This window comes from Eschrichtius robustus, chromosome 1 (genome assembly GCF_028021215.1).
Source record: "Eschrichtius robustus isolate mEscRob2 chromosome 1, mEscRob2.pri, whole genome shotgun sequence".
In the NCBI taxonomy this organism is placed as follows: Eukaryota; Metazoa; Chordata; class Mammalia; order Artiodactyla; family Eschrichtiidae; genus Eschrichtius; species Eschrichtius robustus.
In genome coordinates this window covers 68,610,496-68,634,939 of record NC_090824.1, presented here as the reverse complement: position 1 = coordinate 68,634,939, position 24,444 = coordinate 68,610,496, and the positions used below count along the sequence as shown (strand labels likewise).

The 24,444-nt window shown below is 37.0% G+C and overlaps 1 protein-coding gene across 3 annotated transcripts in view; it reads right to left on the bottom strand.

The window, feature by feature from the left end:
* PRKD1 (protein kinase D1) overlaps positions 1-24,444 on the bottom strand; it is a 338,632-nt gene that overhangs the window by 140,688 nt on the left and 173,500 nt on the right. For all 3 annotated transcript variants that reach the window (XM_068546675.1, XM_068546694.1, XM_068546684.1), the window contains exon 2: positions 18,013-18,151. In XM_068546675.1, the coding sequence (XP_068402776.1) occupies positions 18,013-18,151 (139 nt within the window). The remainder of the gene's footprint in view (positions 1-18,012; positions 18,152-24,444) is intronic.

Sequence of the window (24,444 nt, the reverse complement as noted above, 5' to 3'; positions counted from 1 at the left end):
TCTCAGGATTAACAAGTTATAATGATCAGAACCTCAAAAAACTCCTGGGGAAAATAAAAATAGAATAAGATGAGACCCAGAGTTAGCTAGAAATTTTTCATTTTCTAGAAATCAAAATGCTGAAATTCCTTCATAACATGAAAAAAAAAATGAATTCAGAGTTTGACTCAAATCCCAATTCTTGTATTAAAGTATATGTAGGAAAAGAGGTACTTGGTATATTTGTGTGTAGACTCCTTTTTGAAGTCAACACTGGTAACAGTATATAGATGTCTTAAAAATTCTTAGAAGTGGAGGTACAAATACATTCTGGTATAGTACTGCTCTTTTCAAATACATCTTTCTATTTTATTCCTCCATACTGGCAAAATGAATAGTCTATTGCCGTTTAAGACTTAAAACAGCTGCATTTCTAATTTTGGCAGATTACGAGGGATTTTTATATGGGTGGCATGTTAAAAGCAAATAAACGACATGCCAACCAGCAAAATGAGAGTGCTGGGCAGATGGCAGCACGGCTGAGTTATTGAATTGAAGTGCTATGTGCTACCAATCATGGAACATCAAAAAGGGATATTTGGCAGCTTTTCAAGTGAAGTCCAATCCTTTACCTCAAGCAAAAATAATTCATGTCTACGAAGTCTTCAGATAGCCATTCAGTAGCCATTCTCCAATTGGCCTTTGTCAACACAGGCAGGCTTCAATGACTTTATTTCACGGATTTTGATGGTACATACAATTCTACCTTTCCTTCCTTCCTTTCCTCCTCTGGGCTCTCGTGTGTGTGTGTGTGTGTGTGTGTGTTTGTGTGTGTGTGTGGGTGTGTGTGTTGAGAGACAGAAAGAGAGACGGGGGCAGGGGGGAGGAAGGAATATGGAAACAAAGTATATATTATGATTTCTCCTACTACTAAGGGGATTATCTTGGAAGAAGTCAAGAAGCATTTCAGTATATCCTGTCGTCATAGTGAAAAATAATCCACCCATGTAAGATCATGAGACAGTCTTGATCAATATTAATCTTCATTGATCAATCTTGATTAATACATTTTAAAAACTGCATTCAGAATGCTACTATGTAAATTTCCTGCAAACCCGGAGACATGATTTTCCAGAGAACAAACAGCTGGACACTGTTTGGCCTTCAAAAGCAGGTTTTTCTCTGATTCAAGGCACCTTATGAAGTATGAGGCTAAGGTTATATGACTTTTTAAATAAAGATTTTAGAATTTACATACTTAACTAAATGTCTTTTCTACTTCCACAAGATCCATTGTTAACCCCTGATATTTTATTATATTTTGTATGTTTTTGTAAACCACTATAAATATACCTTGGAAAAATGTGAGATAAAACAAAGAAATGAAGCCATTCATATATTGCACAAATAGTCTATATACTATACCATCATGCTGTATTATCCTTCCTGACCTATTTCTTTTCTACTATCTACTTCCCCTGTCTCCTTCCTTTCTAGGATGATTTTACAAGATCTGGATGTCTTACATAACGTGTTAGATACTTTACACTATTATCATAGTCAAGCCTTAGTCTGAAGGCACCCAAACACAAAACAGCTTTCCCAATGCCACACAGCTAATAAAAGGGCTGCTGGGAATTGGACTCAGGCAGTTTCGTTCCAGAATCTGTGCTTTTAACTACTAGGGTATTCTGTGTAGCACACAGTGAAATGAGATAAAGAAATCAAGAAGCCCTAGGGAAAGTGAATATCATGCCAAATACAAAGGATTAGTACAGTGAAAGCAATGTAATACTGACTTGCACCATTATTAAAGGTGGCCCATGAATTCAGATTTGAGAGGTCAAGGCCAAAGCAAGAAGGAAAATTAAATGTCCTAAGAGTAATATTATTCATAAAATAGAGCTGTTTTGGGTACTAAAGTCTGAGGAATTTATCCAATAAGGAAGGGTGATATAGTAGATGATATAATAGACAATTTCTCCCATGAGATTTCAGTAATAAATATGCTACCCAAATTTTCAGTTGTGTTATTTATAACATCTCTCAATATGTCATATCAAAGAACATTTCAGTTAAAAGCATTTTTGCAGTGTCTGTGTATGTGTGTGTGTGTGGGTGTAAAGAATGTGTTCCAGAGTTTTAGGAGTAAAATTTCATTTATCTAGCTGTTCTGTCCAATAGAATTTTTTTTTGATGGTCAAAATGTTCTATATCAATATGGCAGCTATTAGCCAATGTGCCTATTAAACACTTGAAATGTAGTCATGTGACTAAGGAGTTAAATTTTAATTTTAAATTAATTCTAGTTAATTGAAATTTAAATAGCCACACAGAGCTAGTGGCTACCACACCGGACAGGGCACAGCCAGAGGCGTGGTTGGACTGCATAGCCCTCAACCTATTCTCACGAATACAATTTCATATTTTCACAATAGATGGACAAAATAAAAACCCAAACACTTTTATTTTCTAGTTTGAGCCTAGAGCACAAGAATTTCATGTTATTTAACTCAGCAGAAAACTAACCATTTGTTCAAAGTTTCTGACTCGAAAAAAATCTGTATTACCTCTGTGTAGAATTGAGACAAGGCAATACCTATTTATAAGATATTATTAGTGCTTAAAATATTTTTTATATTATGGTCACATTCTGTAACTCATCTATTTCAGTATCTCTGATGTGTCAAAGTCTTCATTTTTGAGTTGGAGTGTGATTTTTGGAAATAAGCTCCAAATAATTCTGAGTCAAATCTGGTAAATAAGATAGATCAATAAGACATTTTTTGTGTGCTTTATAAACCAATTATAAAGACAAAATTAATGTAAAAAGGCAAAAAGAACAAGAACATCTTACTATGTTTTCTAGAAGGATTCTGAATATGCAAGTCCTCTGAGCTCCTGTTGTATCATTAAGATGCTAACATCGTAAGATTTATATACATGAGACATGGAGTGTCCCCCCTAAGAAGAGTTATCAGGAATTTTTGGTTGTACAGAGACCGGAACATACAGAGAAAAATCCCCCTCTGTGTGGTTTTCATTACCCATGTGTTCTTTTCCTGTTCATCTGGATGACTTACAGTACTGTCCTCAGTTACAGAAGTAGTAGATTAAAAGAGAAGAGAAGGAAAAAGTATGATTTCTGGCTAGATATTCACTTGCCAGATGGTTAAGAACTAGACCTTAGGCTAATTCTGAGAGAGCAGAAGGGTTGATATGTCCCTCTCTGAAAACCACAGTACGTACACGGACAGAGATCTCTATAGAGATTTAGACTCCAGTTTGGAGTGGGTGACGCAGCTTCTCCTATAGATCTTTTGCCGGCTGACCCTTAGGCACTGACAGCTGTTCTGCTGGACAGACAAAGCTACAGAGCTCCAATGTGAGGAGGGAAAGGAAGAGGGGGAGTGGCCGGAAAGGTCAGCCAGCATCTCAGGATATCACTCCTTACTCCTTCCAGATGCTGAAACAGAAAGTTCAGAGCCCGAGGCCAGCTCCAGGGTCACCTCTCTGAGCTGTAATGCCAGGTAGGGAACCCTGAGGCTCCAGATGAAGAAATGATGGCAAGTTGATGAAGGAAAGTGAGATTACTATTGAGGGGGAGCGCATCAAAAAGAAGTGATTACTAAACATGTTTTAGAAAGAAAGCAAGGATATTTGAAAGAACAGAACAACGGGTGGGAAAGCTAACTCAAGCAAGAATGAATGGACTTCGGTGGCAGATGAGGTCACTTGGTCACGGTGATGACCAGAATCCAGGAGTTGTAAGAATTAGATAGGAAAACAACTGGTATTTTATGAATTAGGTCTCATTGTACATGAGAAATGTTGTGAAAGACATTGCAATGTTTTGAAAGCAAACTAAATTTCTAAAAATAAATCATTTCCAAAAAATAATTAGTTTTTAAGGATATGTAGAAGATAGCAAGAAACCAGAAAAAAAAGATTAGTCAGATGATAATAATATTAATCTCACTAACAGATTAGGCCAAGGAGAGTCAACAGTAAGCACTGAAATTCAATTCCTACAGAACAACAGCAATTTTCAACATCATATACAGAGCACCTATTTAACTGTTCATTTGTTGGTTTGTTCATTTTGTTTACTTAAGTATTCATTCATTCACTGAACCAATAGATATTGATTACATGTCATATGTTAGGTCCTGAGGATTCAATATCAAAATAAACAGTTCCTGTTTCAAGTAAAGTGTAGTCCAGTGGGGTGGAGGTGGGGCATGAAAGTTGAGAACTTCACATTTGCCAGGCATCTTGTGAAGGGCTTTCTATTTATTCTCATGAAATCTATAACCCAACCCTACCTTGGAGATACTGTTATTGCTATTTGACAGGTGATAGATAAAGACTCTGGGGAATGAGGTGACTTGCCAAACACTATATAAGAAATAAATGGCAGCTCTGGGGTTTAAACTGAAGTCTTTTATTAGAAGTCCACTATTTATCAAATTGAAGTTATGAGGATATATGCCACAAAAGAAATGTGCATATTTCTGAATGAATATATGTAAAGCAGTTAGAACAGTGCCTAACACATCATAAATGCTATATGTCCTTATATCACTATCACTAATGTTATCATTTTTTTCTTAAAGAACAACATGGGAAAGAAATATTATTTATTCAAAATTATGTTAATCCCGGAGTTTGGGATTAATATATACACTTACTATATATAAAATAGATAACCAACAAGGACCTACTATATAGCACAGGGAACTATACTCAATAATTCATAATAACCTAAAAGGGAAAAGAATCTGAAAAAAGTAGATATATATGTATGTATAACTGAATCACTTTGCTGTATACCTGAAGGTAACATAACATTGAAAATCAACTGTACTTCAATAAAAAAATTGAGAGAAATACAGTGTAGCAGAATGCAACATGTGCATAAAATTTTCAAATGAAATAAGATTCTTCAAAGAACTTTTTCCTTTAGGGTTTGTCTTATGCCCCATGTGACCTGGGAAGAATGTCTTCACTTTGCCTTGACACTTAAGGATAGTTAAGTTAAAAAAAAAAAAGACAGAGAAGCAATGCACTATTGTACTATATCTCCTTGGAGAATCCACTCCACAAAAGGACAAATAATCGAGAAAACTATCAAAGTAAGGAAGGAGTGCTCCAAGGCCCCTTTTCCTACTTGTGATCATGGAGGTCACAAGTAGGAAATGGGAAATCTATGGAAACATTCCAACAGTCTGCTCTTTGCATCCACTTTTTAATGAAAATGGTTTAGAGCGAGCGGCACAATGAGACCAAAACCAGGTTTATCTGAAAGATAAGAATGTAGAGAGAATTAATATTACTAATAAATGGAAATGCTAAAGACACAGTTAACATAAACCATATTTAGAAGAAAAGAGTAATGACCCGTAATCTCACATTTAAGTTTTCCACTGTTAAAAAACCACCTGCACAGATAATTGCAACTAAAGTTGGATAGGAATTGGGACCACTCGGCCTGGCAGACGTAGATGTCCAAGAACAACTACAAAGAAATACAATTATCCAAGCAGTTTTAGGGCTGGGGAGGTGCTTCCCATGATTAATTCTGCCTCCTTAAAAGCAAACAAACAAACTTATGTCTACATAACGTACACTTGGAGAAATAATAATGCAGTGATCTAATACATCACTCTCGAGGTTTTTCCCTTCCATCCATATTTCAGAGGGGGAAAAAAACACTGCTAGGCAATGTACTGTATCTGAGAGAAATGGATATAACTGGCATAGCACCATATAAATCAATAATTTACACTTTCTATAAAATAAGGGAGGACTACCCAGAATTTCGTTACCATGTATTTTTTCTGGCTTATAGTTTAGGCAATGAATCTTACTAATAGAAAAACATGGTCATAAGAATACCTTAGATATAGTGACCCTGAGACACTATTTCAATTTTGATCAGAGCTGTGAAATTATATGATGGGATCCTATTTAAACAAGGACATGGTTACTCTATTATTTCATATTTTGTATCATAACTCTACAGAGAAGAGCCTCCAGAGTTTTCTTAACCTGATCACAATTTGTATGTTTATGAAATATTTTTTATGAGGAAGAGGGAAATAATGGCTGTGTGATAAAAATCACGTCAATGGAACTTGAAGCTAGCTCATTGCTGTGTTTTGTTGTTACAAATACCATCAATGTTTCTTTGAAATATAAACTGTCTTACTATAGTAGGAATTCTTTGAACAGGTTCTCAAGAATTCCTGTTTACCAGTACAAGTTCAAAGGGCTAACTTGAAGCGGTGTGAAGAATTCAGTCACTTAGATTCAAGCTCTGGTTAGTACTAACCCTACTCACTGTAGGATGTGGGCAAGTTAAAATTTATATTCCAGAGCTTTTAAGATACCTGATTTCACTACCTCACAGCGTCATTGCAAAGGAAACAACATTACTTATGTAATGCTTCAAAAGCCTGTGCCACTATGTAAACAAAGATTTATTGCTTCTTAACTCCTGCTTTTCCATGGTTCAAACATTGCCCTCTGTGAGAGAGAAGTGGCCTGTATAAAGAGAATGGATATATCATCTCACATCACTGGTCTATGGGCTTGACCTAGAGGAGTATTTCCAGTGTGAACTGCTGACCCAAGACTCACCAGATAGAGGGGGAAAAAAAGTATTTTGTGATACAATGAATTTGGGAAGTGATATTGGAGAATTATGTTTCCTATTAGCATGCACCAGAGTTCTGAAGAGTCCTGCAGTAAATAATTCTTTCAACATTGCTTAACACAACATTTCTCAAAGTTATCTCAAAGTTATCAAAGACCAGGATTCCCTTTTGTGGTATGTTTAACAATCATGAACATCATGGGAAAGGCCACTTAGAGTGTGAGGAGAGCAATCAAAACAGCTAACATCTATTGTGCAGCTGGCTATGCACAGAAATTCTCCGAAGTGTTTTACATGCATTAATTTATTTTAATTTTTATAATAACCATACAATGTAGGTGCTATTGTTGTCCTCATTTTATAGATGAGGAAACTGGATCGCTGAATGATTTAATGTCTTAGCAAAGATGTAAGTGGTGAAGCACAGAAAAAGGCTATGAACCCAGATGATCTGGCCCTGGAAACTATTCAATCCTTATGCATACCACTTTACTTGCAGGCTTAAGAAAACATGGGATCCATGTATTATTATCACTGTATGATACTTTCATCCAGTATAGGCTCCTTTTTAGGTTAAAAAATAAACAAAACCCATGAATCCCAGAGGTTATGCAACTTATACAAAACCACGAAGGAAATCAATGGTACTATATATCCATGAAATCAGTTCTTCAGCCCTTCGGGGCAGTACCCAAACCATTTGGCAAACATGTTGAAGAATGTATGAGGGCAAGACTTGGGATGAAGGAAAGGAAATGAGATCACGCTTAGGTAGCTGTAGCTCTCCTTGGAGTCGCCTTCATTTTCTCATCTCCTTCATCAACTATATACAAATGGTTATTATATCTCTTTAATTTTACCTCTAAAATATCTCTTGATCTCTGTACCTCATTTCCAGCTCTTCTGTCACTGCCTGAGAATAGGTCCATACCCTTCTGCCTGGGCTATAGTACTAGCTTTCTAAGGAGGCTCCCATCTCTAGAGAGTGGGGAACCAATAACCACATGTGGAAACAGCATTCTGCAAAAGTTATAAATAATACAGCATAATCTACTATAAAAGATAACAAAAATTTCCCAGGAAAAAATGTGGGTTTTTACTATTAATAAAAGAAGGAAAGATTTAACACTTAGCTCTAAGACTTTAAAACTGTGATTTTATTTGAGAAATTCTTGTAGTCCTTGTCTATTTAATCACCTACAAGATTGATACATACACACATATAGACAATTATTAGAGCTCAAGTCCAAAGAAAACAAAGCAACAAAGGGTTGAGTCATATGAATCCAGTCCTGTTATTAATATGCTTTGCTACGGATGAATTACCATGCTTCAAATAGAGATCCATCATGCAGAAGACTTCAGATAAATTCCATGAACTTTATTTACAGTTCAGTACCATACACTTGAACTTGACATTGGCTTTAGTAAAAGAAATTTCCATTTGCAGTGTTTTCCTACTTCATAACAATAGTAACAATGCTAACCCTTTGGTCAACAGACAGAGAAAGTTTGCCAGCCATGGGAGTATATATGGTGGGAAACTTCCATGGAGTTTTGTTGTTGTTTTTTTTCCCCTCCATAACCCAACCCATCCACCCATGAGCAATCTTTTCCTGGCTTACTGGTTCTAAAAGCATTAGTTCAACCATACCATGTTTTCCAAAAAAAAAAAAAAAAAAAAAAAAAAAGCGGGGATTGGTGGGGGAAGCCAGCGAATTAGCCAGGAGCAGTCTAGTTAATACTAACAGATGATGAACGGTCTCAGCAGAAAATGACACAAGCAAGAGAAAATTCTTGATGCTGTCTGAAGAGACAAGAGTGTATAACATTCCTGAAAATTAATTTTTTCCACATTTTCTCACATTTTATTGCTGTACTATGCCAGAAAATGTTCCTTTTGGTGGAATGTTGGTTAAACATGAAAAGAATCAGAATATGTTTATGTCAAACTACAGAGAAAAATTTAATTTTTTTCTTAAACAAATTTATTGGAGTATAATTGCTTTACAATGGTATGTTAGTTTCCGTTTTTATAACAAAGTGAATCAGCTATATACATATACATATATCCCCATATCTCCTCCCTCTTGCGTCTCCCTCCCACCCTCCCTATCCCACCCCTCTAGGTGGGCACAAAGCACCGAGCTGATCTCCCTGGGCTGTGCGGCTGCTTCCCACTAGCTATCTCTTTTACATTTGGTAGTGTATATATGTCCATGCCACTCTCTCACTTCGTCCCAGCTTACCCGTCTCCCTCCCTGTGTCCTCAAGTCCATTCTCTACATCTGTGTCTTTATTCCTGTCCTGCCCCTAGGTTCTTCATAAACATTTTTTTTTTTTTAGATTCAATATATATGTGTTAGCCTACAGTATTTGTTTTTCTCTTTCTGACTTGTTTCACTCTGTATGACAGACTCTAGGTCCATCCACTTCACTACAAATGACTCAATTTCGTTTCTTTTTATGGCTGAGTAATATTCCATTGTATATGTGTGCCACATCTTCTTTATCCATTCATCTATCAATGGACACTTAAGTTGCTGCCATATCCTGGCTATTGTAAACAGAGCTACAATGAACATTGTGGGACATGACTCTTCCTGAATTATGGTTTTCTCAGGGTATATGCCCAGTAGTGGGATTGCTGGGTCCTATGGTAGTTCTACTTTTAGTTTTCTAAGGAACCTCCATATTGTTCTACATAGTGGCTGTATCAATTTACATTCCCACCAACAGTGCAAAAGGGTTTCCTCTTCTCCACACCCTCTCCAGCATTTATTGTTTGTAGAGTTTTTGATGATGGCCATTTTGACTCGTGTGATGTGATACCTCATTGTAGTTTTGATTTGCATTTCTCTAATGATTAGTGATGTTGAGCATCCTTTCATGTGTTTGTTGCCAATCTGTATATCTTCTTTGGAGAAATGTCTATTTAGGTCTTCTGCCCATTTTGGGATTGGGTTGTTTGTTTTTTTGATATTGAGCTGCATGAGCTGCTTGTAAATTTTGGAGATTAATCCTTTGTCAGATGCTTCATTTGCAAATATTTTCTCCCATTCTGAGGGTTGTCTTTTCGTCTTGTTTATGGTTTCCTTTGCTGTGCAAAAGCTTTTAAGTTTCATTAGGTCCCATTTGTTTATTTTTGTTTTTATTTCCCTTCCTCTAGGAGGTGGGTCAAAAAGGATCTTGCTGTGCTTTATGTCATAGAGTGTTCGGCCTATGTTTTCCTCTAAGAGCTTTATAGTGTCTGGCCTTACATTCAAGACTTTAATCCATTTTGAGTTTCTTTTGTGTATGGTATTAGGAAGTGTTCTAATTTCATTCTTTTACATGTAGCTGTCCAGTTTTCCCAGTAGCACTTATTGAAGAGGCTGTCTTTTCTTCATTGTATATTCTTGCCTTTGTTATCAAAGATAAGGTGACCATATGTGCGTGGGTTCATCTCTGGGCTTTCTATCCTGTTCCATTGATCTATATTTCTGTTTTTGTGCCAGTACCATACTGTCTTGATTACTGTACCTTTGTAGTATATAGTCTGAAGTCCGGGAGCCTGATTCCTCCAGCTCCGTTTTTCTTTCTCAAGATTGCTTTGGCTATTCAGGGTCTTTTGTGTTTTCATACAAATTGTGCAAATTTTTTTTCTAGTTCTGTGAAAAATGCCATTGGTAGTTTGATAGGGATTGCATTGAATCTGTAGATATCTTTGGGTAGAATAGTCATTTTCGCAATGTTGATTCTTCCAATCCAAGAACATGGTATATCTCTCCATCTGTTGGTATCATCTTTAATTTCTTTCATTAGTGTCTTATAGTTTTTGCATACAGGTCTTTTGTCTCGGTAGGTAGGTTTCTAGGTATTTTATTTCTAGGTATTTTATTCTTTTCGTTGCAATGGTAAATGAGAGTGTTTCCTTAATTTCTCTTTCAGATTCTTCATCATTAGTGTATAGGAATGCAAGAGATTTCTGTGCATTAATTTTGTATCCTGCTACTTTACCAAATTCACTGATTAGCTCTAGTAGTTTTCTGGAAGCATCTTTAGGATTCTCTGTGTATAGTATCATGTCGTCTGCAAAAAGTGACAGCTTTACTTCTTCTTTTCCGATTTGGATTCATTTCTTTTTCTTCTCTGATTGCTGTGGCTAAAACTTCCAAAACTATGTTGAATAATGGTGGTGGAGTGGCCAACCTTGTCTTGTTCCTGATCTTAGTGGAAATTTTTTCACTTTTTCACCATTGAGAACAATGTTGGCTGTGGGTTTGTCATATATGCCCTTTATTATGTTGAGGTAAGTTCCCTCTATGCCTACTTTCTGGAGGGTTTTTATCATAAATGGGTGTTGAATTTTGTCGAAAGCTTTTTCTGCATCTATTGAGATGATCATATGGTTTTTCTCCTTCAGTTTGTTAATATGATGTATCATATTGCTTGATTTGCATATATTGAAGAATCCTTGCATACCTGGGATAAATCCCACTTGATCAGGGTGTATGATCCTTTTAATGTGCTTTTGGATTCTGTTTGCTAGTATTTTGTTGAGGATTTTTGCATCTATGTTCATCAATGATGTTGGCCTGTAGTTTTCTTTGTTTGTGACATCTTTGCCTGGTTTTGGTCTCAGGGTGATGGTGGCCTTGTAGAATGAGTTTGGGAGTGTTCCTCCCTCTGCTATATTTTGGAAGAGTTTGAGAAGGATAGGTGTTAGCTCTTCTCTAAAAGTTTGATAGAATTCACCTGTGAAGCCATCTGGTCCTGGGCTTTTGTTTGTTGGAAGATTTTTAATCACAGTCTCAATTTCAGTGCTTCTGATTGGTCTGTTTGTATTTTCTATTTCTTCCTGGTTCAGTCTCGGAAGGTTGTGCTTTTCTAAGAATGTGTCCATTTCTTCCAGGTTGTCCATTTTATTGGCATACAGTTGCTTGTAGTAATCTCTCATGATCCTTTGTATTTCTGCAGTATCAGCTGTTACTTCTCCTTTTTCATTTCTAATTCTACTGATTTCAGTCTTCTCCCTTTTTTTCTTGATGAGTCTGGCTAAGGGTTTATCAATTTTGTTTTTCTTCTCAAAGAACCAGCTTTTAGTTTTATTGATCTTTGCTATTGTTTCCTTCATTTCTTTTTCATTTATTTCTGATCTGATCTTTATGATTTCTTTCCTTCTGCTAACTTTGGGGGTTTTTTGTTCTTCCTTCTCTAATTGCTTCAGATGTAAGGTTAGGTTGTTTATTTGAGACGTTTCTTGTTTCTTGAGGTAGGATTGTATTGGTCTAAACTTCCCTCTTAGAACTGCTTTTGCTGCATCCCATAAGTTTTGGGTCATCGTGTTTTCATTGGCATTTGTTTCTAGGTGTATTTTGATTTCCTCTTTGATTTCTTCAGTGATCTCTTGGTTATTAAGTAGTGTATTGTTTAGCCTCTATGTATTTGTATTTTTTACAGATTTTTTCCTGTAGTTGATATCTAGTCTCATAGCATTGTGGTCGGAAAAGATACTTGATATGATTTCAATTTTCTTAAATTTACCAAGGCTTGATTTATGACCCAAGATATGGTCTACGCTGGAGAACGTTCCATGAGCACTTGAGAAGATAGTGTATTGTGTTGTTCGGGGATGGAATGTCCTATAAATATCAATTAAGTCCATCTTGTTTAATGTATCATTTAAAGCTTGTGTTTCCTTATTTATTTTTATTTTGGATGATGTGTCCATTGGTGAAAGTGGGCCATTAAAGTCCCCTACTATGATTGTGTTACTATCCATTTCCCCATTTATGGCTGTTAGCATTTGCCTTATATATTGAGGTGCTCCTATGTTGGGTGCATAAATATTTACAATTGCTATATCTTCTTCTTGGATTGATCCCTTGATCATTATGTAGTGTCCTTCTTTGTCTCTTGTAATAGTCTTTATTTTAAAGTCTATTTTGTCTGATATGAGAATTGCTACTCCAGCTTTCTTTTGATTTCCATTTGCATGGAATATCTTTTTCCATCCCCTCACTTTCAGTCTGTATGTGTCCCTAGGTCTGAAGTGGGTCTCTTGTAGACAGCATATATACAGGTCTTGTTTTTGTATCCATTCAGCCAATCTATGTCTTTGGGTTGGAGCATTTAATCCATTTACATTTAAGGTAATTATCAATATGTATGTTCCTATTACCATTTTCTTAATTGTTTTGGGTTTATTATTGTAGGTCTTTTCCTTCTCTTGTGTTTCCTGCCTAGAGAAGTTCCTTTAGCATTTGTTGTAAAGCTGCTTTGGTGGTGCTGAGCTTTTGCTTGTCTGTAAAGGTTTTAATTTCTCCATCAAATCTGAATGAGATCCTTGCTGGGTAGAGTAAGCTTGGTGGTAGGTTTTTCCCTTTCATCTCTTTAAATATGTCCTGCCAGTTCCTTCTGGCTTGCAGAGTTTCTGCTGAAAGATCAGCTGTTAACCTTATGGGGATTCCCTTGTATGTTATTTGTTGTTTTTCCCTTGCTGCTTTTAATATTTTTTCTTTGTATTTAATTTTTAATAGTTTGATTAATATGTGTCTTGGCGTGTTTCTCCTTGGATTTATCCTGTATGGGACTCTCTGCACTTCCTGGACTTGATTAACTATTTCCTTTCCCATATTAGGGAAGTTTTCAACTATAATCTCTTCAAATATTTTCTCAGTCCCTTTCTTTCTCTCTTCTTCTGGCACCCATATAATTCGAATGTTGGTGCGTTTAATATTGTCCCAGAGGTGTCTGAGACTGTCCTCAATTCTTTTCATTCTTTTCCTTTTATACTGCTCTGCAGTAGTTATTTCCACTATTTTATCTTCCAGGTCACTTATCCGTTCTTCTACCTCAGGTATTCTATTGATTCTTTCTAGAGAATTTTTAATTTCATTTATTGTGTTGTTCATCATTGTTTGTTTGCTCTTTGTTTCTTCTAGGTCCTTGTTAAACGTTTCTTGTATTTTCTCCATTCTATTTCCAAGATTTTGGATCATCTTTAGTAGCAGTACTCTGACTTGTTTTTCAGGTAAACTGCCTATTTCCTCTTCGTTTGGTCTCGTGGGTTTTTACCTTGCTCTTTCATCTGCTGTGTGTTTTTCTGTCTTCTCATTTTGCTTAACTCACTGTGTTTGGGGTCTCCTTTTCGCAGGCTTAAGGCTCACAGTTCCCATTTTTTTTGATGTCTGCTCCCAGTGGGTAAGGTTGGTTCAGTGGGTTGTGTAGGCTTCCTGGTGGAGGGGACTGGTGTCTGTGTTCTGGAGGATGAGGCTGGATCTTGTCTTTCTGGTGGGCAGGATGGCGTCTGGTGGTGTGTTTTGGGGTGTCTGTGACCTTATTATGATTTTAGGCAGCCTCTCTGCTAATGGGTGGGGTTGTGTTCCTGTCTTGCTAGTTTTTTTGCCATACAGTGTCAAGCACTGTAGCTTGCTGGTCGTTGAGTGGAGCTGGGTCTTAGCATTGAGGTGGAGATCTCTGGGAGAGATTTTGCCATTTAATATTACGTGGAGCCAGGAGGTCTCTGGTGGACCAATGTCCTGAACTCAGCTCTCCCACCTCAGAGGCACAGGTCTGACACCCGCCCAGAGCACCAAGACCCTGTCAGCCACACGGCTGTCCGGGCACCATGTGAGAATTCGGGGATCGGGACAGAGTTGCGCGGGTTAGCGTGGGGTCGCCACCTGCCCGCTCCCAGAGGAGGCTGGACCAGATGCCGCCGGCTTCTGCACAAGCGCCCCTCTCACGTGCGGCTTCCTGAGAATGTGAGCACTCCTCCAATGAGAGCAAGAGGCACCTGCTGTGTTCCCCAAATTTAATTTTTAATGAGGAAAAACAGAAAATATGGAGAAATGAATTTTAACAGTAAAATTATAGTCTCTAGGAGGAAAATTTCCAGAGCATGTGTATGTTCTGGAACTGGTCAAAAGACCACAGAGAAGATGTTCCATGTTTTGCTCCTCTACACCGCTTATCCGCATTTTGAATGAAGCTGATCCTTAACCACACCTCCAGGAAATGGCACATTTCTCTGGCCAATCATAGCATCCATTCTCTTCAGGGACTGGTTCAGGAATGAGTATGTTTATGAGCTCCTTTGCACAATGGCCTGAAGTGTCTTAGTAGCTATCATTTGTCTTGCCTCACATTATAATACGATACAATCCTGCCCATATCACAGGCACTAATTTCTTGTCAGGGCTGGGTAAACGCACACCAAGGAGACTTGAATTTCTGTTTAGTTTTGAGTATATATCTAAAACCAATAGTTTTACAACAAATCCGTATCTTTACAAAATTTTGTATACATGATAACTTCTAATGTGATAGCCAATAGTCACTCAGGCAACCCACATATGTTTACTGAGAACCTCATGTCTATGGTAACAAAAGGATGGGGGGAGAAGAAGATTGAGAAACAACAGTAAAGCCAGGTGAAAGACAGATCTGCCTTGAGCCATGTCGGCAAGGGACCGTGTGTCTAGCAGTCATGTGTGGCTCAGGAACAGAAATGGCAAAAATGGATGTTAAAGTAGTTCAGATTACAGAAAGGTATAGCAGGGCCTGCTAAGGTATAAGACAATAACCAAGTAGTCGAGAGTGCATCAAAGTGATGTAAGACATGAATATAGTGGGCCATGTGCTGTGGGCAAAGAAGAAAGGGAAAAATATAGTCCAAAAATGGTAGGGAGTTAATGATTGAAAACTAAATTGAAAAAGACAGGGAATGGGTGTGTGCATTTGGTGGCGATTGACAAGATGGAGGAGGGGTGCCGCTCAAGTGGAGATCTCAGAGCGGGGGCCACACCTTATTGGTGAGGTCAGGTCTGTGGTTACACTGCAGGTGACTGACAACATCCAGCAAAGGTAAGAGCTGTGAGGGGGAAACAGGGCTGTAATATGCAGGACTAGGAGGCTTTAAGGAAAAACATTTTTAACATGTTTTGAGAAAATCACAATGCTGAGTGTTAGAGTGGTAGGAGAATACCAAAGAAGTTACAGGTAAATGCTGGAGATCTAAACATAATTGAATGTGTGTGCGTGTGTGTGTGTACATATATATATATATATATATATATATACATATATATATATATATATATATATATGTATGTATATATAGATGAATAATTTAAGGTGAAGTGGAACTACGTGGAGTGTGAAAAGGGTTCAAAGGTTCAAGGTTCAAAATTGGAATCAGGCTGTTATAAAATGGCTCCTTTTAATTACCAACCAGATAGCTACTGACAGAGTAGGAGAGGCTTTCCTGAGCCAGGTGCTGCGACAGCATGTGAGGAAAAGGGTTGCCTTTAAATGCCCCCTCAGCACTGTGGCCAGGGACACAGGAGAGGCAGGACACAGAACATAAAGGGTGGATGGCAAAAGGAGTGTAGGTACAATGAGGTTCTGGGCTTGCAAAGATGGAGAGGAAAAGCAGAATGCTGATCCTTGTGCCCAGGGGCCCTCCAGAGGGCTGCATCGCGTCAACGTGGGGCAGAGCAGGTCTGGCTCACGGAGGGCACGGGAATAACATGCAAACGGGCAGCACCTCTTCCCCCCCTCAAGAACACTCACACACAGCTTGCATTCAATCTGTCTGGTACTACTCTGAAGGGCTTGATCACAAAAGTAAAATGTAAAGAAAAATAAGTAATTTAGAAATGCAATCTTGAAAATCTTCATATATTTCTGGACATGGCCACAGGGAAAAGACTCATAAAGTACATTCTTTGCGAAGCCGCCTTGCTATGAGTCTAATATGAATTATGGTGAGAATAGATCCGGTGTATGATGTCCTTGAATAATGTATTTCAGGCAGCCCCTAGTGTTCAGAAACAGGAAACTTAAAGAACAACATGTCTAGGCACTAGTTTTGTGAGGCCAGGCTCGGTAAGCCAATGTCAAAGGAGCCAAAGAAAGGTAAAAAGGATAACTCAAAGCAAGTGATTTCTACCCCTGCCCCCCAAATTTAAAAAATGAAAACTTTTCCTTTTTTGGTTTGTTTAGCAACTGGCAAACTTATAAACAACAGGAAAATTATTACTTTTATCTAGCTAAACCAAGTTGTTTTATAGGATCTACCTACCCAGTGAAAATGTGGCAATCCCAGGACCTGTCACAATGATAGATCAATACAGACAACACGAATTGGACTGAATCAAAACAAAGACCAAGTGAATTATAATCAGTGCATCCAAGTACTGGGCTCTGGAACTTGAGGAAATGAAGCCTAGAATCATTTTTAAAGCGAATGAATTTCCTTTAGTCAAAGAGATAGCAAGCAAAGAAGGGAGAAAGAGCAATGTAATCTGTGTTTCTCAATAATGACTCAATTTTAACAAAAGTAAACAATAGAAATCTGTACCTCTTCAGAATAGTGCACTGATCATTGCTGTTAGGGTCCCTGCTACAGGTGCTCTCTGGCATTTTTTTAAAAAGTTAATTTTTTTTCTGTATTGACAGGCACAGTCCGATTACTAACTTCTAAATCCTAAACAAGAAATATAAATCTGGGCTTCCCTGGTGGCGCAGTGGTTGAGAATCTGCCTGCCAATGCAGGGGACACGGGTTCGAGCCCTGGTCTGGGAAGATCCCACATGCCACGGAGCAACTAGGCCCGTGAGCCACAATTGCTGAGCCTGCGCGTCTGGAGCCTGTGCTCCACAACAAGAGAGGCCGCGATAATGAGAGGCCCGTGCACCGCGATGAAGAGTGGCCCCCGCTTGCCGCAACTAGAGAAAGCCCTCGCACAGAAACGAAGACTCAACACAGCCAAAATAAATAAATAAATAAATAAATAAATAAATAATAATTAAAGGTGCTTTTAAAAAAAAAAAAGAAATATAAATCTGGGCAGAGGGAAACGCAGCCATTTCTCAGGGAGTGAGTTAGCTAAAGTCACACAGCACAGCCTGACCTGCTGCAACTCCTGAGCTCTGGTTTCCAACTTGGTCTTGGCTAGTAGTTACTGGATTTCTGACCCGACTAAAGCAATCGTTCCCTAGCCCTTGGCTTCCAGACACTCAGTACATTTGGGGCCCTGACATCTGTCTTAGCTTCACTATTGGTGAGTTTGTTTTTGTTGGCTTTTACTGCTCTTCCAAATGATCTAAGGTAACGAATGAAGGTATTCATGTGTGTTGTTGGAAGCCTGGGGAGAGCGTGAAGTTGGGAGAAGTGACTGGGACAGGACTGGCTAGGGAAAGAGCCAATTCAAGGGAAACCTTTTGCTTTTTTCAAAATAATTTTGAAAGTTCATATAGACAGAGCCCTAAAATTTCCTCATGGGGCTGGGTTTGATGTTTGTTTTCTATGCTGCCTTAAAAACGTATGGCCAAGAATTCTCCAGATACAAATTATTTATCTACGGAGAGAGGGAAAAAGTATCCTACCTGACAAGACAACTTCAATAAGATCGCCTTCCTGGATATCGCTAGCCGTTTTCACCAGCTGAAGGATGTTTTCAGAGGTAGGGTCGTGGCGAAAAAGCAGGATCTTATCGTACATTCCATAGAAACCACATTCAGGGAACTGTAAATACAAATACCACAACAGGTTAAATGTCAAAATCTTCCTAAATTTAATCAAAACCAAATAAACAAATGTCAGGGCACTAACACAAGCTAATTAGAAAAGTTCAAAATATCTAGAACATCAAAAAATAAAAAAGAATGGCCAAATTGATATTGACATGACTCCAAAGCAGGAGGAAAGAAATCACATATCACAAGGGCAATAATGACAAAATGATCTTCTAATTAGAGAGCAAGAAAACAAGAGAATCTGAGATAAGATTCAAAGAATGTCCTGGCAGTAAGGCAGTCAAGAAATACAATAGGTGGTAAGAACTGTGCATTTTCACATGATTTATAGCAATTCAATTACATTAAAATGGGAGTTAGTTTGTTACAATTCCATTAGAAATATTGTTGCAATTTATTTGCAAAAAAAAAAAAAAAAACAAAAAGGTCAGTCCATTTTGGCATATTCAAAAATAAGAGATGACTCAATAAATCTAAACATGTTCTGTGTGTGGGCAGAGGTGTTATCTAGATTCTTTGATTCAGGAAAGCACCAGAGGAGACAACCCAACTCTCCCTTTTGTTGCTGCCCGTACATTTCATTTAGTTTTCATGCAATCTAGGTTAAATAGACAAGTACAATAGCTAGAAGTCAATTCATTTTAAGTATACATAGTTTATATTCTCCTCACAGGGATAAATCCAAGAGTTTATTACTCAAGACTATCTCCCAATAGCAGGCATATAATGAAAGCTAAATGAATGATATTTTTTTAATGGGAAACCTAAAAAATTCTGATATTAACAATAACTATTAGAATATTAACAATTAATATTATTCCTTTCATTTCCTCTCTTCCTTCTAACGCAAGAAAGAACTCTAAATTCAAACCATAGTCCTGGTTGTTGAATTCCGTCTTAAAAGTAGAATTATTTGATCAAAGGGTAGGAACATCCTTAAGAATCTTAAAGCCAACTTCAAACTTATTACAAACCACAATCTCATGAACAGTGTAAGCAAAGATCCGTCTGTATTAGCATTGAATATTTTTATTAAAACAACCTAGGCTAATAGGTATGCGAAAAGGGCTCTTTTCTTATATATGATATTTTCACATAATTAGCAATTGTTATTTCTTTTATAAATTGATATTTGTCATGTGTGGGAAAAGGTCATAAGTCAAGGAGAGAAAATTGTCTTGTTCCTGAAACTGGTGATATTTCTGACACGTATGTCAATAAAGGTGGACTTTAAGGAGCTACTGTCATGAAGAAATGTCCAGAATATGAGATCTTCTGAAGATAAATACAATATATTATGCATTCTTCCTTATTTTTCTTATTAATAAAACTAGGGGCTACGATCATGTAAGACATTTTGTGTGAATTAAAAATAAGTATAGGGCTTCCCTGGTGGCGCAGTGGTTGAGGATCTGCCTGCCAATGCAGGGGACACGGGCTCGAGCCCTGATCTGGGAAGATCCCACATGCCGCGGAGCAACTAGGCCCGTGAGCCACAACTACTGAGCCTGCGCGTCTGGAGTCTGTGCTCCGCAACAAGAGAGGCCGCGATAATGAGAGGCCCGCGCACCGCGATGAAGAGTGGTCCCCACTTGCCACAACTAGAGAAAGCCCTTGCACAGAAACGAAGACCCAACACAGCCAAAAATAAATTAATTAATTAATTAAAAAAAAAAAAGTATATACAGAACATCCTCTTGCTCTTAAGAGTCTGTTGACAACCAGGCTTAAAACTACTTCTGTGTATCACTTAGTAAAGCTGGCTTCTGTAAAATAAAATGCAACAGCTGAAATGATGTCACTGTTTCCACTGCGCTAATTAAAACAAAAATAATAGTTCCTTTTTTTTGTAATTTCTCCAATAATATTATTAGAGTGCAAGGAAAGGAAAAAACTAAAATACCATTTTCTAAACTAAAGCAACAAATAGTTCATGTACTATTTTAAAAATCAACCTCATTTGATGTGTAATTTACAATAAATAAAATGGATATAAGTCTATGAGTTTTGACTCTTGCCCCGGCACACATGAAACCAAAATCACAACCAAGCCATGAAACATTTTCATCAACCCCCCAAATTTTATTGTACCCCCTGCAGTTGATGCTACCCACAATCTTGACTCAACACAGTTTTACTTTGTCACCAAAGATTAGTTCGCCAGCTATAGAATTTCATACAAATGAAATCATACAACATGCACTATGTACTTTTTTTGGCTGGCTTCTTTTGCTCATTATGTTTTTGAGACTCATTTACACATACTGTATTTGAGATTCACCTGTTTTTATTATGTTATTACCATTTCATTATGTGGATCTAGGATAACTGCTGATCTGTGCACCCACAGATGGACATTCGTATTTTTCCCCCCAATTTGTGGCTATTACAAATAATAAAGCTATGAACATTTATGTACGAGTGTTTCGATGGGTATATGTTTTTCATTTCTTATGAGTAAATATCTAGGAAAAGAATTTCTGGGTCATATAAGTGTATGTTTGATTATATAACTACCTTTACGTCAATAACACATTATACTTATTACTGGAGCTTTATACTAAGCCTGAATTCAGTCAGTGTAAGCTCTCCATCTTTTTCCTTTTCAACATTGCTTTGGATATTATAGGTCTTCTGAATTTCCATACACATTTTAGAATCACTGTGTCAATTTCTACAAAATAAATCTGCTGTGATTTTTCAATGATACTACATTGAAACATAGATCAACCTGGGTATAGATCTATATTTTAACAATGTGGAGACTTCTATTTTGTTATGAACAAGATGGCATATCGCCCTATTTATTAGTTTCCTTTAAATTGCTCTCAAAAATGTTTTGTAGTTTTCAGTGTACATATCTTAGATATATTTGCTAAATTTATCTCTAAGTTTTTATATTTTTCTGCTATTATAAATGGCTGATTAAAGTATAATAAACATACAGTAAAATTTGCTGAAAGTTTCTGAAAGTTTTGAAAGACGTATATGATAACCACATGCCATATATGTAATACACACATCACAGCCAAGATATAGAACAGTTCCTGTCCCTATAGTTTGGTCTTTTCAAGAATGTGATATAAATGGTATCATACAATACATACATAATTTTGAATCTGACTTGACTTAGTGCAGTGAAGCTGATATTTGTCCATGCTGTTGCATGTATCATTAATCTACTCCTTTTCACTGCTGAGGATTGTTCCATTGTGTGTATGGATGTACCACAGTGTAAGTATCTATTCCTCAGTCAGTGGAGGGGCATTTAAGTTAGTTCCTGTTTTTGACTATTGCAAATAAAGGTGCTATAAATGTTCACTTAGAGGTTTTTGCCTGAACATAGTAAGTTTTTATTTTTCTGGGGCATATGGAAGTATCTGGGTAACTTCATAAGAAACTGCCAAACTGTTTTCAAAGTGGCTATACAATTTTGCATTCTCACCAGCAATGCATGAGAGTTCCTGTTGCTCTGCATCTTCGACAGCACTTGGCAATGTTGGGTTGTTAAATTTTAGACATTCTAATAGGTGTATAATGGTATCTCATAGTCTTACTTTTCCCTAGTGACTAATGATATTGAGCATCATTTCTTGTACTTATTTAACACATACACACACACAGACACACCTGCTCAATTCATTTGCCCATTTTAAAAATTGAGTTATTTTCTTACTGTTGAGTTCTGATAGCTCTTTATATATTCTAGACAAAAGCTGTTCATCAAATACATGTTTCACAGATATTTTCTTCCAGTCTGTGGCTTGTCTTTTCATTCCCTTAACATTACTTTCTTAAGTTTTTAATTTCTATGAAACCCAATTTATCAAAATTTCTTCATGGGTCATGGTTTTGGTTTAATATTTAATAAATATTTGTATAACCTAAGGTAACAGATTTTTTCTTATGTTTTATTCCGCAAATTTTATTGTTTGGGGTTTTACATTTGGGTCTATGATCCAATCTGAGGTAATTTTTTAATAAAGTAAGAAATATGGATTGAGGTTCATTTTTTGCATATTCTGGAAGATCTGTATAAAACTGGTATAAATTCTTCCTTAAATGTTTGGTAGAATTCTCCAGCAAAGCTATCTGAGCTTGGAATTATTTTTTTTTTTTGGAAGGATTAAAATTATATATTCAATTTTCTTAATAGATATATCACTACTTAGATTTCAATTTCCTCTAAGTGAGCTTTGGCATTTTGAATCTTTCAAGGAACCAATTCATTTCATCCAAGTTGCTGAATTTACAGGCAAAAAGTTTTCTCATATTATTCCTTTATCATCCTTTAATGTCTGTAGTGATGTCTATTATTTTCTTATATTTGTAATTTGTGTCCTCTCTCTTTTTTGCTTGATTAGTCTGGCCATTGGTCTATATATCTGTTTTTATGTCATACTGTTTGATTACTATAATATATTTTGAAATCAGGAAGTGTCATGCCTCCAGCTTTATTTTTCTTGCTCATAATTGCTTGGGCTGTTTGGGGGTCTTTTGTGATTCCATATGAATTTTAGGATTGTTTTTTCTACTTCTGTAAAAAATGCCTTGGGATTTTGATAGGGATTGCATTGAATCTGTAGGTTGCTTGGGATAGTATGGACATTTTAACAATATTAATTCTCCCAATACATGATCATGTGATGTTTTCTATTTATTTGTCTTTGCTTAAATTTCTTTCAGAGATCTTTTACTGTACAAGTCTTTCACCTCATATTTTCATGTAACCATGAAAATTCTTTTCTGCTAAGTCCATCACCTCTACCATTTCTGAACTGTTTCCATTAGCTCTTTTAATCCTGGTTATGGGTCACATTTTCCTGCTTTTTTATACCTGTGTTTTTTAAATTAGATGCCAGATTTTATGAATTAATGTGAGCAGTTGTACGCTGTTGTCTTCCTTTAAAGAACACTGATATTTGTTTTGGCAAAACATTAAGGTACTTGCAGACTGGCTTTATCTTTTCAAGGCTAACTTTTAAGCTTTGTTATGGCAGCTCTAGAATAATAGTTGTTCTAGGGATAATTTAGTCCCACTACTAATGCATGACTCTATATCTCTATAGAACACTTCAAATGTTCAGTGAAATCTCTTCTATTTGTCTGGTAGGAAATCGACCATCTCACAGCCCTATATGGGCTCTGAAAAGTTTTCATTTCATAGCTTCCCAACAGTTGCTCTTTATTCTGCCTCACAGATTTTTACCCTATGGACTTGTATTCAGTCTAATATTCAAGTGGACCCTTAACCAGATTTCTGGAGCTCTTCCTTTGTATAGGTCCTACCTTTCCAGTATTCTTCCCCTAAAAATTCTGTTGACTTGGGCACCTTGAGCTCTATTACCTGTCTCCTCTATGCAGCCACAGAACTAGGCTCTTCTTGGGTTCTCTCTCCCTGCACTAAACCTCAGATGACTGTAATACCTACCTTGTTTGTTTCCTTTTCTCAGGGGTCACCCTGCATTGCCTGTTGGTCAGTGTCTTTAACAGGCATTTTATGTATTTTGTATTATTTTCTATTTGTTTGGGGCAGGTGAGCATGTCCCATACCAGATATTCCTTGTGAATGAAAGCCAAAGTCTCATGTGCTTTTTAAATATAGAATACCGATCTTTTCTACCCAAACTTTTGACTACTTAATTCTATGCAAATAGCATTTGCAAGAAAAGTAAATTAAAGAAAAATAAAACATCCATAGTTAGTAAGAGTACATTTTTAATATTACATTGAAATAAATGCAAAGTATATTTAATGAAATAAGAATTAAAAATTAATAATTATCATATAACTCTCAAAACATAGTTTGACCTACCCTGAGTTAAACTTTAACTGTTAAAGGATTGTCCCTGATTGGAATACAAATGTTCTTCAAAATATAATACACTAATTAATGCACAGTTCCTCTTACCATATTCTTTCAAAAACCATGGGTAGCTGATTCTGACTCAAGAGAGAAGAGAAAATTCAAGAGATTCAGTACTTGAGCTGGAGTGAATAGAAAATGACAGCTGGAAAGGAAGAGATGAAACAGCAATTGTTTCCCCAAAGAAGAGCTGAACTTTACTGTATCGTCTAACAAACACCTTGTCAATGTGCCTGTGTGGTGGAAGAATAGGTGGGAATACTGAAGAGGGGCTTAGGAGACAAGGATTCTGCTGGCTCATCACAATTTCAGCGCAACCTGGCCTTATGCACATGGCCCCTTGGACATCTGTATATACCATTCCCTTGTGGTTCTGTATTGCTGACATGTGGACATCACACTCTGTGTCGTGCCTC